This window comes from Magnolia sinica, chromosome 11 (genome assembly GCF_029962835.1).
Source record: "Magnolia sinica isolate HGM2019 chromosome 11, MsV1, whole genome shotgun sequence".
NCBI classification, from domain to species: domain Eukaryota; kingdom Viridiplantae; phylum Streptophyta; class Magnoliopsida; order Magnoliales; family Magnoliaceae; genus Magnolia; species Magnolia sinica.
Window position 1 is genome coordinate 12,300,176 of NC_080583.1, and position 15,246 is coordinate 12,315,421.

Here is a 15,246-nt window from a genome sequence, read left to right on the forward strand (position 1 = left end):
ATGGATGACAGAGCAGAAAGATCGGTGGACCACACCTAATCCAAGCCAAACAAACCGTTTCCAAACGGTTTTTCGAGGGCATTTCAATGGACGGTGTGGATTTTCTTCCTGACGACACTCAGTGGGACACCAGCCATCATAGCGTAATGTGTGCACCTCTGTTACGCAATAGAGCCTGCGGACGAAATTAGTGGGCCACCATGGTCCATGATCCAGATAATCTGGGCCGTCCATCAGGCTTGAAGGGACCTACGGATCATGGCCTAGGTGGAAGAATTCCAAAAGAAGACACTAAGGTGATTTCCAACCCTTTGAAAGACAATGGACGAAAGAAAGAAAGATCCCGTGGGCAAATCAACTGACAGCCAAAAATATACCATTCTAACTGAAATCTCCAGAGGATTTTGGTTGACGGTGTGGATTTCTCCTTTGGCATCAAGAATAGGTTCCACCGAGAATCAGCGGAAGCTGATTTACGCAGCACTGCTCATCCGGAAAAGGATCCGGACGATCCGGGACTGTCTGCGAGCTTGGCTAGTATCGGACTGTCGATCCTAGCCATCCAAATCAGTCTCCCAGGGTGGCCGATCATCGCCAAGGAGCCTGAACGGCTCAGATCTCACTCTTGGAGGATCATTCCATTAAAGATTTCACCTAGATGCACCTGCAGCATCTGTTGTATGCTGCGAGAGAAGCTGCGGACGATGTTCTCACCGATCCAGCGTCCGTTCCTTCATGGCTATAAAGAGAAGAGAAAATCAGAGCACCAAGAGGAGGGGGAAAAAGGAGAGAAAGGAGGAGGATTCAGGGAGGCAATTGGAGCAGAAACGTGCAGCAGTGGTGGACGTGCAGCAGTAGTAGTTCTTTTGTTTTTTTTTATTTATTATTTTTATTTAGGAATTAGCCCAATTATGTCAGGCTAAACCTCTTAGCTAGGGCTAAGAGGTGAAGCCTGTAGCAAGATAGGAGATTCTATTTCATGCTTTTAATTTAAATTCATGAACTGAATTTGATTTTAGTTGATTATTAAAGGAATGCTTTCCTTAGTCTTTAATGGTCTGTTGTGATTGAAATTACAATGGGTCTGCAATGGCTTTGAATGTTTCTTTTTCCCTTTTGATGTTTATGATGTCAAGATGCCCTGTTGTTCACTATTGTCTCCTGGGCATGGTTGGATGATGGTACCCTTCCTAACTTTCATGCACTGTTGATTGGTTGGTAATTAGTTTAATCCTGTTGTTTGCCTTGTCTCCTGGGCATGGTTAGATGATGGAATCCATTCAAATTCATATACCTTTCATCTCTTGAAAACCAAATCAAGTAAGTTCAGTTAAATGTCCATGTTTTTTGATGCAGGCATAAGATCTCCCTGATCTCTACAAATGGATCCTCTGAATCCCTAGTTTCCTTCCTCTGAATTACTTAAGTTTTAGATTCGCATTTTACTCTTATTACTCAAATTACAACTCGAATTAGATTTCATCTCATTCTAGTTTTAGTTCTAGTTAGTTTCAGACAACGTACATATATCAGTTCCTTGGGATTCGACCTCGGTCTCATCGAGTTTATTACTACATCACAACCCTATACTTGGGGAGTGAACAGTTCACCATGATAATTATATCCCTCTAAATTTTGTAATGAAGCCCTAAAATGATATGTACCAATGGATAAACGGAATGGATGAAACAGATAGATCATGGTGGCCAAAGGAGCACCGAATACGCGCTACCTTGGTATGCGATGGAATTTATAAGTTTTACACGCGATGAAGCGGATAGAGATGGATTGGCTACTCCCCCTAACACCAGCCTTGTGGCTGGTGATCGGTGCTCTATGGGTCCCACCGTGATATGTGTTTCATTCATTCCATTCATCCAGTGTTACAGGTCACCTTAGGGATTAATAGAAAAAATGATATGGATATAAATCTTAGGTGGACCACACCACAAGAAACGAATAATGATTGGATATCCACCATTAAAATCCTCCTACGGCCCATTGAACTATTTATTTTCCATCCAAATTGTTGATTAGGTCATATAGATCCAGATGAAGGGAAAAATAAATATCAGCTTGATCAATAACTTAGTTATGGCCCCCAAAATGTTTTTAATGGTCAACGTTTATTCAACACAGATTCCTGTAATGGGGTTCAGTTGAGATTGAGATATACCACATTTTTCTTTCATACCATAAAATGATCTATTACAATAGATGGATGACATGGATGAAACACATACATCATGGTGGGGCCCATAGAGCACTGACCAACATGATCGTAGGATTGTATTGGTGCTATAGATGAGACGCATATACCTGCATTTATTCTTAGTAATGAGAGTGACATCTACCATAATAGAAAATGGATAATTTCTTAGAATGTAATGGCGGTTCTAATGAACATGATCATTTTACCATACGTGAAGGGAAATATTATGTTGTGGATGCTGGGTATACGCATTCTCCTGGATTTATGGCTCTATATCGAGGTGTCTGTTACCATCTCAATGAATATCGTACCGGACGTAATCCCACAAATGCGAAAGAGCTGTTCAATTATCGCTATGACCAACTCAGAAATGTTATTAAGCGTTGCTTTGGGGTATTAAAGTCTAGATTTCCCATTTTAAAGACGGCTCCACAATACCCAGTAGTCACACAGGTCAAGATTGTGCTCGCTTGTTGTGTCCTTTATAATTTTATTCGTTTGTCAGGGGATGACGAAATTGTGGATGCGGATGGTACATTAAGAGATGGTGATGTAGGAGTGTCATCATCAACGTTAGAGAATGCTACTATCGATGACCTACGCAATGTGCTTAATGCCACTCAAACGGAGAGGGATGCATAGCTGGCATTTCGTGACAGCATCGCACAAAGGATGTGGAATGATTGTAGTACAGTGAGTTAAAGGATATAAGTTATTTATCAATTTAACTTTTTTGTAAATGATTGTGGCCTTGAGGATTATTATTTTCTTTTACCGTATTACTCACTGTATATTTTTATCATCGTATTTACAGACAATATTATAATGAACATTTTGGTCACTTTAGACCTTCGAGTAGTTCCTCTCATTTGAATTGTACAAATATTTATTTATTTTACCTTAGCAGCTCTAATGAATGCGAGATCTCAATCGTCAACACCCACAAAGCGGACCGGCGGATGTAATGCAGCAACAAGACCAAAAAGGACACCAAAGAAGAATGCGGGAAAATCAGTAGACGAGACACATTCCCCTGGCGGTATACTTCGTTAGACAGATGACATGGACAATTGTCTTATTGATAGTCTGGTAGAGCAGGTTGCAAATGGGAAGAAGAGTGGGCATTGTTTTAAGAAAGAGAGATACAAACCATGTGTTGACAATATCAGAGATAAGTTGGGGATCATTCTCACGTCAAAGAATGTCATTAACCTCTTACGCACTGTGAAAAAGCTGTATTTTACAATTCAGGATTTGCACAGTGCTAGTGGTTTCGAGTGGGATGATAGTTTGAAGGTGGTGGTCGCAACGGATGATGTTTGGGTAGACTACATAAAGGTTCGTAGCAATATTATTTTTCAAAATTTTAAATCAATTTCAATTGTAATTAAGGTGACTATTTATCCCTTAACTTGACATTATTCATTCTTGTTTTCTTAATAGTCACACCCGTATGCACAACATGTTCGTGGTAAGTTGTGTTTAAAATATGATGATCTGGAGTACATTTTTGGAGACGATCATGCCACTGGTAAAAGATGTGCAACCGGAAATTATAGTTTTGACACGGTTTCTTTTGGTGGCCTAAGGGATCCAGATGATCCGATGACATAGACCGTGAACCTCAATTCTATATCAGTTGATCTTGGATCTGATGATTTTGGGGACGGTGACTCAAATATCCATTGGTCGTGGGACAGTTGTGAAGGTGCCAATATACCACATTCGACTCCATCTGCAAAAGAAAATAATTCCAACACTACAAACAACAGTGCAAACTCTAGGAAGAGGACGAGGGCTACGCATCCAATTGATGTGATTGGTCACGGTTTGATTGACATGGTTGAAGCTCTGCAATCGATTGCAACAAATATGACAATAGAAAAGAATTTTGCAAGAAGAAGCTTCATTTTTGGATTGAACGGCTTAATCCTTATTATGGAAAAACTAGTCGGCATAGATTGTAGCAAACACTTGTATGGTGGACTATATCTGAGATCACATGGACCGCTTTCATCGTTACAACTACATTTCCATCTACGCCTGTCAATGTCGCCGGCTATCTTCCATAGCCATCATAGGCACCTATGACAACAGATGGATGGGTTGAAATCACTGGGTGTTCCACAGAACTAAAAATTCAATATACCGGCAACTGCATAATGTTTATAAAAACTTTTGTCCGTCTGTTTCAACAATCAGCTTTCCCTCTCATTGAGTACCTCATATGTGTTCCTATCTATCCGGATAATAATGACGTATGACATTGTCTTTTTTGTTTTTAATTAGGAATGCATTATACTTATCTTTTTTCTTTTGAACAGGTAAAATGAGTTGCAGTTTGCTACATTTCTTCATCTTCTTAGCAGGTTAGTTGTTTTTTTTTTTTTTTTTTTTTTTTTTCTGTTTTGCTCTGAATCTCAAAACCTAGCCATAGATGGACGATCCTGGCAGTTCCGCCGTGATGTCCGTGGTAGTAGGATTTTAATGGTAGAAATCTAAACACCATTTACTACCAATGGTGTGTTCCACATGATAATTATATCCCTCTAAATTTTGTAATGAAGCCCTAAAATGATATGTATCAATGGATCAACGGAATGGATGAAATAGATAGATCATGGTGGCCAAAGGAGCCGAATACGCGCTACCTTGTTATGCGCAGGAATTTATAAGTTTTACACGCGATGAAGCGGATAGAGACGGATTGGCTACTCCCCCTAACACCAGCCTTATGGCTGGTGATCGGTGCTCTATGGGTCCCACCGTGATATGTGTTTCATCCATTCCATTCATCTAGTGTTACAGGTCACCTTAGGGATTAATAGAAAAAATGATATGGATATAAATCTTAGGTGGACCACACCACCAGAAAAGAATAATGATTGGATATCCACCATTAAAATCCTCCTACGGCCCATTGAACTATTTATTTTCTATCCAAATTGTTGATTAGGTCATATAAATCCAGATGAAGGGAAAAAATAAATATCAGCTTAATCGATAACTCAGTTATGGCCCCCAAAATGTTTTTAATGGTCAACGTTCATTCAACACAGATTCCTATAATGGGGTTCAGTTGAGATTGAGATATACCACAATTTTCTTTCATACCATAAAATGATCTATTACAATAGACGGACGGCATGGATGAAACAGATAAATCATGGTAGGGCTCATAGAGTACCGACCAACATGATCGTAGGATTGTATTGGTGCTATAGATGAGACGCATATACCTGCATTTATTCTTAGTAATGAGAGTGGCATCTATCATAATAGAAAATGGATAATTTCTTAGAATGTAATAGCGGTTCCAATGAACATGATCATTTTACCGTACGTAAAGGGAAATATTACGTTGTGGATGCTGGGTATGCGCATTCTCCTGGATTTATGGCTCCATATCGAGGTGTCCGTTACCATGTCAATGAATATCGTACCGGACGTAATCCCGTAAATGCGAAAGAGCTGTTCAATTATCGCCATGAGCAACTCAGAAATGTTATTAAGTGTTGCTTTGGGGTATTAAAGTCTAGATTTTCCATTTTAAAGACGGCTCTACAATACCCAGTAGTCACACAGGTCAAGATTGTGCTCGCTTGTTGTGTCGTTCACAATTTTATTCGTTTGTCAGGGGATGACGAAATTGTGGATGCGGATGGTACATTAAGAGATGGTAATGTAGGAGTGTCACCATTAACGTTGGAGAATGCTACTATTGATGACCTATGCGATGTGCTTAATGCCACTCAAACGGAGAGGGATGCATAGCTGGCATTTCGTGACAGCATCGATGTGGAATGATTGTAGTACAGTGAGTCAAAGGATATAAGTTATTTATTAATTTAACTTTTTTGTAAATGATTGTGGCCTTGAGGATTATTATTTTCTTTTACCGTATTACTCATTGTATATTTTTATCATCGTATTTACAGACAATATTACAATGAACGTTTTGGCCACTTTAGACCTTCGAGTGGTTCCTCTCATTTGGATTGTACAAATATTTATTTATTTTAGATAGTTGAAGATTCGTCCTCAGCAGCTCCAATGAATGCGAGATCTCAATCGTCAACACCCACAAAGCGGACCGGCGGATGTAATGCAGCAACAATACCAAGAACGACACCAAAGAAGAATGCGGGAAAATCAGTAGATGAGACACATTCCCCTGGCGGTATACTTTGCTAGACAGATGACATGGACAATTGTCTTATTGATAGTCTGGTAGAGCAGGTTGCAAATGGGAAGAAGAATGGGCATTGTTTTAAGAAAGAGACATACAAACCATGTGTTGACAATATCAGAGATAAGTTGGGGATCATTCTCACGTCAAAGAACGTTATTAACCTCTTACGCACTGTGAAAAAGTTGTACTTTACAATTCGGGATTTGCACAGTGCTAGTGGTTTCGGGTGGGATGATAGTTTGAAGGTGGTGGTCGCAACGGATGATGTTTGGGTGGACTACATAAAGGTTCGTAGCAATATTATTTTTCAAATTTTTAAATCGATTTCAATTGTAATTTAGGCGACTATTTATCCCATAACTTGACATTATTCATTCTTGTTTTCTTAATAGTCACACCTGTATGCACAACATGTTCGTGGTAAGCCGTGTTTAAGATATGATGACCTGGAGTACATTTTTGGAGACGATCATGCCACTGGTAAAAGATGTGCAACCGGAAATTATAATTTTGACATGGTTTCTTTTGGTGGCTAAGGGATCCAGATGATCCGATGACATAGACCGTGAACCTCAACTCCATATCAGTTGGTCTTGGATCTGATGATTTTGGCGATGGCGGCTCAAATATCTATTGGTCGTGGGACAATTGTGAAGGTGCCAATATACCACATTCGACTCCATCTGCAAAAGGAAACAATTCCAATACTACAAACAGCAGTGCAAACTCTAGGAAGGGGGCGAGGGCTACGCGTCCAACTGATGTGATTGGTCACGGTTTGATCGACATGGCTGAAGTTCTGCAATCGATTGCAACAAATAGGACAATGGAAAAGAATTTTGTAAGAATGACTGTTATCATTCTAGAGCTGGAGCAGTTGGATGGACTGAACGGGTAAGAAATACTTTCCGCAACAAAACTACTTTCGAAGGAGGAAGAATATGGTATTGGTTTCCTTAACCTGCCTAATCATAAAAGACTGGAATTTCTCCGGATGTTGATGATATCCAATCAGTGAAGCCCTCGGGCACCCGTAGGAGAAGATGACAAGTTGTTGTCAAATGCACATATGACAAACATTTAATGCATTTTTTTTCTTTCTTTTTGGACGATTTGATGTTATATTGTGATGCTATATCTTGGATTTTGGACACTTTACTATGTTGGTTTCATTTGTAATTTTTTTTCTTTCTTTTTGGACGATTTGATGTTATTTTGTGATACTATATCTTGGATTTTGGACACTTACTATGCTGATTTCATTTGTAATAGAGATAGTATTCTGATATGTCTGTTATGTTATGTTACATTTGCTATGTTAGATTTTCACATTGCGTAACATTTAATAGGTTAATCCTTTACTATGCCATGTTACATTTATGTCCAAATAGTAGTTTAAATATATTTCTACAGTACATCTAATATCCACATTCAATCTCTCTAATGCATTTACTTGACTTCTAATATTCAAATATGAATCTGTTTTTTAACGAATGTTGTTTTTCAATGTTAGATGGGAAAGGTATACGTTGTATTTAGGGGAAGAAGTGATGCGGGGGCATTTTCACATCGGGCTCGAGTGAGGTGGCCTGTGAGATGCAGGGGCACACTCGAGGTGGGCGACCTGTGTGAGGCAGGTGGCTCGTGAGATGCGGGCCCCACCCGTGTGACTCGGATGGCTTGTGTGAGGCGGCACCCATGTGATTTAGGGCCCATGAGGGGGGTTCGACCGAGGGCCTAACCCATGAGACGTGGGGCCTGGGCAATAAGATAAATGGATTAATTCGCCATACTCTAACAGTTTGAGCTTTTAGAGCAAGTGGTTAATTGTCCTACATCAAATTGGTATCAAAGCGGGAGGTCTCGTGTTCGAGACTCTTCACCGGGGGTGATTAATGCGGGGGCATTTTCACACCGGGCTTGAGTGGGGTGGCCTGTGAGATGCAGGGGCACACTCGGGGTGGGCGGGCTGTGTGAGGCAGGTGGCTCGTGAGATGTGGGCTCCACCCGTGTGACTCGGGTGGCTTGTGTGAGGCAGCACCCATGTGATTTGGGGCCCATGAGGGGGGTTCGACCGAGGGTCTAACCCATGAGACGTGGGGCCTGGGCAATGAGATAAAGGGATTAATTCGCCATACTCTAACAGTTTGAACTTTTAGAGCAAGTGGTTAATTGTCCTACATTAAGAAGACCTGGTATTTACTTGGGAGGAATGTAATGCTGAAGTAGACGGGTTCCACCGGGCGCTATTCAAATCTTACAAGTTGTAGGAAACAGCGATCTGTGCATGGGAGGCTTTTCATGCAAAACCACAACATCCAGAGATGTCAAACCATGAATTTCCCCCCCGAGTGGTGACGATGACAGTGGAGTTATACATGAAGCTTTGCATGGTCAGGAAATTTAATCATATTAGCCGTCATAATACCTCATATAATGGAGCCTCAACTTCAAACCCTTCATCTCTGAAGGCGGAGATCAGTTCAAACGAAGACGACGATACTACACTGTTGTATCTACTAGGCGTATTGCTTGTCATGGATGTCCAACATGCATTACTTGTATCATGTTGTTGTAAAACATGTTTTAATGGTCTTCTATGACTTTGACTTTTTTGCTTTGGAATTTCTTAAGTGGTAAATTGATATATTATGTTTTGGTAAAGAGACCTGACAATATTCAGAGCGACTTTCGATGGACAATCCTAATTGAAAGATAACCCTACCACGTGTAATTTAGCTACATGGCTGTATTGTATTATAGTTATTTGCGCTATATCATATCATCTTCTCACCACCTCATTATAAAATCAAGAAATCTGAGGGTGCGGCGTAGCTACTGAAAGGTTGTGTAGTGAGACTCAACTCTGAAGTGACGTCTTCAAGCCACATGGGCCCCACCATGATGTATGTATTGTATCCACACCTTCCATCCACATGGAGAGATTATTTTTGGGCAGTAACCAAGGAATGAGTTAAATCCAAAGCTCCAGTGGACCTCGGCACAGAAAACAGTGGGGACAGTGATGCCGCCGTTAAAAAATTCTAAAGGCCGGTTCATTTTAGAACGGTGTTGATATTTTATTTATACCTCTCATTTCATGTGTTTTTTTATTTTTTTTTTTAACTTTTCAACAGCAATCGAATTTCAAACGAATATTATATTGGGCCATAGGATAGTTTCAACGGTGGGAATCACTCTTCCCTCGAAGCGGATTTCCCACTAAAGCAATTTCTTGCTAAAGCCTTTCACAAGAAGTTTTTGCGCTGGGAACCTAGACCGACATGGCCCACCGTGATGTTTGTATGGAATCCACTCTGTCCATCGGCTTTGTCAGCTCATTTTAGCCTTTGAGAATAAAAATGAGCGGGATCCACGGCTCAAGTGGGCCGTACTAAATGGTTGTGTTGGTTAGGGAAATTCATACCATTGAAATCTCCCTGGGTTCTACATTGATGTTTATATTCCATCCATACCATTAATAGCGTCATTCATACTTCGATGATATGGAAAAACAAATCTTAGAAAGATTCAAAACTTCTATGGTCCATGAATATTTCAATTGTCGAAATTTAGCAGATGCATTAGGTAAAGTTCATTTTTGTCTTCATGTCCTAAAATGAACTCACGAAATGAATGGACGCAGATGATTTCTCAAAATCATCAGATTGGGCCCCATTCCCTTCCTGCGAAAGGCTATCACGAAACCAACATCCATCATCTTCTTCAATCTCGCAACACATAGGTTATGGTGGCCCCCATAGCAGTTGGTGGTATTACTCCAGCAGCGTTGCGAATATGGCTGCCATCCTCCTGCATGTCATTTGCAAGGTGGAAAACAAACAGCAGCCGGTAAGTCTTGACCGTAAATGTATTTACGAGGGAGGCAACCAAACACGACCAGCCTAGTACGATTTCTGCCGACAATTTTGCAGACGGAAATGTAAATAATGTTTAAATACATTTACGTCAATGAAACGGCAATCAAACGGTACGACTGAGAGAAATGTAAATGTTGGCTGCGAAGTGTGATCATCCATTCAAAGGCACGTAAATACTATACGCGTGGAATAAAATTAAGCCAATCAAAACCGTTAAAATAGTGTTTACTCTGCAGATGGATGAAAACCTTCAAGTTTCACCAAAGCATGGTCTCAAGCATCCGACCGGTGAACCACTAATTGGACGATCAAGATGAAATGTAGATGGACGGATTTCTAAATACAGATATCATATTAATATATAGGACTGTGAGAACGATCTGATGTAGCCATGTGGCATATAAAGTGGGTCCCACATTCCGGATCGTGGTTGGTTGGCATGACGCCTTCATCTCATGCGTACGATTGAATATGCTCTGCCGGCGTATGGAATTACTCTGCAAGGGCGACTGGTCTGCGATAAGAAAACGGTGAGGGTTCACCATATCTTCTTAAGTTGTGGTGTCTCACGCGCAGCAGACGTGGCAAACATACACGCAAATCCAAGCCCTTAAAATCGTGGGCCCCATTTTGGATTTGTCGTAGAAAAATTTTCAACGATCGATTGTTACAAAATCATTCAAATGGTGTCTACCAAGGTAATGGCTAATTTAAAAGAGGCCGATTCTATTACAGAGATGTGCAGCTAGGCTTAAGCTGCAATGCAACGTGTGGGACCCACATTGATGTATGGATGACATCCAATCCGTACATAATTGAAACACCCTCATTTAATCTTGAATTTCCTGAAATGAGACCGATCCAAAACACAAATGTTCCACACCACATGGAAAAGTTGGGATGGGGATATCCACCATTAAAAATCTTCAGTATTGTGTGTGAAGCCTTATGTATTTTGTACCATCAAATCCATTCAGAAGACGTTCACCACCATGATTAACGGATAATACAAAAATAAAGCCATTAAAAAATCAAAAATGGGCCAACATCATGTGATGTTAGAGCTTTTAGACATGATTTTACTTTGTGTGGTCCACAAGAGTTTTATACTGAGACGATATCAAAAATATAAGAAAATATATGATGGGAATCACACGATGGACGGATCAGATGTCATCGGAACAACAATATGTGGGCCATCATCGCGTTGTAGCTTAAGCTAGCTCATACAAAGCTTTGTACTGGTTCTGTTCTCAATTTAAAATGATCAGAGAGAAATCAGACAGCTAAGATTGTAAGACTACTCTTGGGCCATCTTGGTCCAAACTCGATATATGAGATCTATAATATGGACGGTTCAGATTGATTAGCATGCATGCCAAGTGTACGGTGACGAGACACCACAACTTAGACAAGGACGGTGGCTATCCGCATAGGCCGTGGACGCGGATTGCGTACTATCCCCGCCCGACCCTAGCTCCGAACGGGCAGTTCTGTGGGCTGGCCCACCGTGATTTTTCTGTACATCCAAGCCGTCTATCCCTTTTCTCAGATTATTTTAATATACATAGACAAAAATGAGGCAGATCCAATGCACAAGTGGACCACACCAAATCTGACTCTAGCATTTAATGCAACTGAGATTTAATGCTTTGTGCATTTTAATGCAACCAAGCTTATTATTTGGTGTGGTCCACTTGAGCGTTGGATATGCCTCATTTTTGTGTTGGTCCCTAAAATAATCTGAGAAAAGGGATTGACGGTTTGGATGTACAGATACATCACGGTGGGCCCGTCCACAGAACTGCCCGTTCGGAGCTAGGGACGGGCGTGGGTAGTACGCAATCCGCGTCCATAGGCCATACTCTCTTCTTTTCTAGCTTCCTTGAAGCCCCCGTACAAAAACTCTCCCAAACCGCAGAGAGAGAGAGAGAGAGAGAGAGATATGGAGAGCGGCCTCATGATTCCTCGGCTCCGTACCAACCGTCTACTCTGTCCATTTCCACCGTCCGTCGCGGACAAAAGACATTTACCTCCTCCAGCTCTCAAGGTATTTTCTTCTCTACAACTGCTCTCTTTCTGCCATTCTCATCTACTTTGGGGGCTTTTCCGGTATTATTTAAAAACTCGGATTCCTGTGATGAGGCGGAACATATACAGCGAACAAAGAAAAAGAGGTCCTTGATATTTTTATCTTCCGAGGGACATGCCACGCACACTCCATGGCGGATATTCCGCCGCACGTGTCTGGGATCGGGACCGCTCGTCTGATGGGGTCCGCTATGGATGTATGCGGCCGAAAAATCATGCATGCAGATGGTTTTAGTTCGTAACTGCTCCAATGGAGTGCTTTTGTCCGTGGATGGGAACTGGTGCTGGGCTTTTTTAGCTGTGCATCTCTCTCTTGTTAAAACCCCTTTGCTTGGACGGTTAGGATTACCCGATTGATGTGGTTTTTAGAGTGGGGCTCATCTGTGTCATGGCCTTCCAGATGAGTGGTGTGGATGTGGTATCAGTCGGGGATTTGCGCATGGTATCAGCAATCTTCTTGATTTGGTGTTGTAGTATATTTAAATTATGTGCTATTTTTTAAGCTTGATTTGAAAAACAATCGATGGTAAATCCCCTTAAAAAATCTCATTGGAAGGAAATAAATGGCATTAAATAGCGGTTTCTTGGTATGACTCGCTTGATGAATGAAACCCGTATGAGTATCTGGTACTTGTTCCATTTTGTTCCATTGACATGTTTCGTTCCCTGCCAAAATTGAGAAGACTTGGCCAAGTCAGACTTGGTTTAAGATGATGTTCAAACAGTTTTAAAAAGTGATAAAAGAAAACAAAAAAAAAACAAATGAAGGTAGTAAAATGATGGAGAAGTTGCTTCTTTTCTCGCATTATGTAAAGTTGTAGAAATCTGTTAAATTCATTTTTACTTGATAACGAAGTAAATCACGCGTTTATCTTATAGTGTTTGGGTAGAGGCAGAATACCATGACTTTTCTACCAAAACATACCATCTTATGTAGTGGGTGGATGGAGAAAAGGGGAGAAAAGATCACCATCTTCTTCCTTTTGAAAAACCTTGAATCCACAAGGAAAAGAAAACTTTAAAAATGAGTACAAAATTGCTACTAATGAATGAAGTGTTTCGTCTACAATCCACTTGATGTGGTTCACAAAAGCAAAGACGTCCAAAACTTCTAACTTGGCTTGAACATAGGAACTTTCTCGAAATAGTAAAACTTAACTAAAATAGTAAAGTTGCCTGAACTGATTCTAACTCATAAACCACTTGTAGATAACCCAAACAAGGACTTTGAGATAATACTGGACTCTTAAAGCACCAAAATGAATGGAAAAAAATTGAAACTTATTAGAAATAGTAAAGTTTGAATTCAAATGGGACTTTGATCCTAAAAGTGACCGCTTTTCTTGAGAAATCCTACAGGGTCAACCGACTCCATTAGTTGGCATGTCATATGGCTCATCGATAGCCAGAGCTGTACATGAGTCGAACTAAGTCGAGCTGAGAAATCCTACGGGGTCAACCGACTCCATTAGTTGGCATGTCATATGGCTCATCGATGGCTAGAGCTGTACACGAGTCGAACCGAGTCGAACTTGGCACAACTCGACTCGGCTCGGCTCGGCTCGGTCCTCGAGCCTGACTGGCCAGCTCGGCTTGGTTCGGTCAGCAGCTCGGGCCAGTTCGAACCAAGTTTGAGCCTGTGTGACATTTTCCAGTATGCAAAACAACAACAACACTTTATAAGTATTTTATCAAACACTCGGCAGGCAGCATCAAAATCAAGATACGAGGGTAGTTTTATCATGTAAAGTTTTTTTTTTTTTTTTTTTGTAGTGATTTGTTTCGTATCCATACCTTCCTCGCCACCAGCCGATCCTGTGGAGAATGTATGCACTCGAAACAACACTTCGTTGAGTCATTTCATCAAACACTTGGTTAGCAGCGTCAATATCCAAATAACCAAGTCATCGAACTGATTTGATCCGAGTCAATTTGAGTTGAGGTTCGATCCGAGTTGATTCGAGCTCGAACAAGCTCGAACTCGGCTCGAATTCAGTTTCGAACCGAGTTGAGTCGAGCGAGTTAATCGAGCTAACTCGGTTTGTGTACACCTCTATCGATAGCTTTCCAATGATATCTCATATGTATGATAGAATTAGAAATGAATGTATTCGAGAGAACCTAAGAGTAGCACCAAGAGTAAGTTGGTTCAAGTTAAAGATTTTAAAAGGCAAGGGAAAAGCCCAAAAGGACATGGCTGGAGTAGTCCAAAAAATATTTGGGATAAGGCTTAAATGGTAAGGGAAAGGCCCAAAAGGATCAATGTTTTGACTAAGGATGTGGTCCATGATAGAGCGGAATAGTGGAATAGGATTTATAGTCGATCCCAATTAGTTGGGATATGGCTTAAATGGTATATGGGTCAACACATGCAAATATATGGCACAATCATTCATCGTTCCAACCTGTTTGATCATTCAACCTATTGCTTGCAAGTAATGGTTAAAAAATCACACCGATCCAATGATCTTAACCATCCGATCAATAGCATGAAAAATTAACAGTTAAGAATGAATAGAGAAGGAAAATAGCTTTGATCATAATTTGAAACTGTTAAGAATGAATAGCAGATATGGTCCCACCATGAGTTGCTCATGATTCCAAAGAAGCACTTTGGTCTAATGATGTTAACCATTTGATTTGTGGCTCAAAAGAAGAAGAAGAAGAAAAAACAGAGACTTGCTTATGACTCCAAAGAAGCACTTAGTTTGATGACGTTAACCATATGGTCTGTGGCTTGTAAACAAAGATGATCGTAAAAAGTGGCCCATGTTAGAAGGGTTATGTTCATATAATTGGTGTGATTTTTCTAAGATTGCGGGAGCTAGTTCAAAGTATAGGGCCTTGGTCCGTCATTCATCTCTCATATT

The 15,246-nt window shown here is 40.6% G+C and overlaps 4 protein-coding genes across 6 annotated transcripts in view; all 4 read left to right on the top strand.

Moving 5' to 3' along the window:
• The first annotated feature begins 3,274 nt into the window (after positions 1 to 3,274).
• On the top strand, positions 3,275 to 3,826 carry LOC131219176 (uncharacterized protein At2g29880-like). The gene is made up of 2 exons (XM_058214190.1): positions 3,275 to 3,550; positions 3,656 to 3,826. The coding sequence occupies exons 1-2, from the start codon at positions 3,275 to 3,277 to the stop codon at positions 3,824 to 3,826; spliced, it is 447 nt and encodes a 148-aa protein (XP_058070173.1).
• A 1,671-nt stretch (positions 3,827 to 5,497) lies between these two features.
• Positions 5,498 to 5,986, top strand: LOC131219177 (uncharacterized). The gene has a single exon (XM_058214191.1). It carries the CDS (start codon positions 5,498 to 5,500, stop codon positions 5,984 to 5,986), a length of 489 nt encoding a protein of 162 aa, XP_058070174.1.
• Positions 5,987 to 6,415: 429 nt separating this feature from the next.
• LOC131219179 (uncharacterized protein At2g29880-like) lies at positions 6,416 to 7,302 on the top strand. The gene is made up of 3 exons (XM_058214193.1): positions 6,416 to 6,691; positions 6,797 to 6,884; positions 6,992 to 7,302. Exons 1-3 carry the CDS (start codon positions 6,416 to 6,418, stop codon positions 7,300 to 7,302), a joined length of 675 nt encoding a protein of 224 aa, XP_058070176.1.
• A 4,883-nt stretch (positions 7,303 to 12,185) lies between these two features.
• The window catches only part of LOC131218828 (branched-chain-amino-acid aminotransferase 3, chloroplastic-like), a 35,545-nt gene continuing 32,484 nt past the window's right edge, over positions 12,186 to 15,246 (top strand). For 2 of the 3 annotated variants that reach the window (XM_058213665.1, XM_058213666.1), the window contains exon 1: positions 12,186 to 12,335. In XM_058213665.1, the coding sequence (XP_058069648.1) occupies positions 12,231 to 12,335 (105 nt within the window). In that variant the 5' untranslated portion in view covers positions 12,186 to 12,230. The remainder of the gene's footprint in view (positions 12,336 to 15,246) is intronic. The other variant, XM_058213667.1, reaches the window with a different exon arrangement.

Excerpts from the sequence above, each read along its gene's own strand:
- LOC131219179 (XM_058214193.1), top strand. The coding sequence starts at position 6,416 with ATGGACAATTGTCTTATTGATAGTCTGGTAGAGCAGGTTGCAAATGGG. Across the intron at positions 6,692-6,796 it reads TTTGGGTGGACTACATAAAG|TCACACCTGTATGCACAACA; the intron begins GTTCGTAGCAAT and ends TTTTCTTAATAG. Across the intron at positions 6,885-6,991 it reads TGGAGACGATCATGCCACTG|TTGGTCTTGGATCTGATGAT; the intron begins GTAAAAGATGTG and ends ACTCCATATCAG.
- LOC131219176 (XM_058214190.1), top strand. The coding sequence starts at position 3,275 with ATGGACAATTGTCTTATTGATAGTCTGGTAGAGCAGGTTGCAAATGGG. Across the intron at positions 3,551-3,655 it reads TTTGGGTAGACTACATAAAG|TCACACCCGTATGCACAACA; the intron begins GTTCGTAGCAAT and ends TTTTCTTAATAG.
- LOC131219177 (XM_058214191.1), top strand. The coding sequence starts at position 5,498 with ATGGATAATTTCTTAGAATGTAATAGCGGTTCCAATGAACATGATCAT.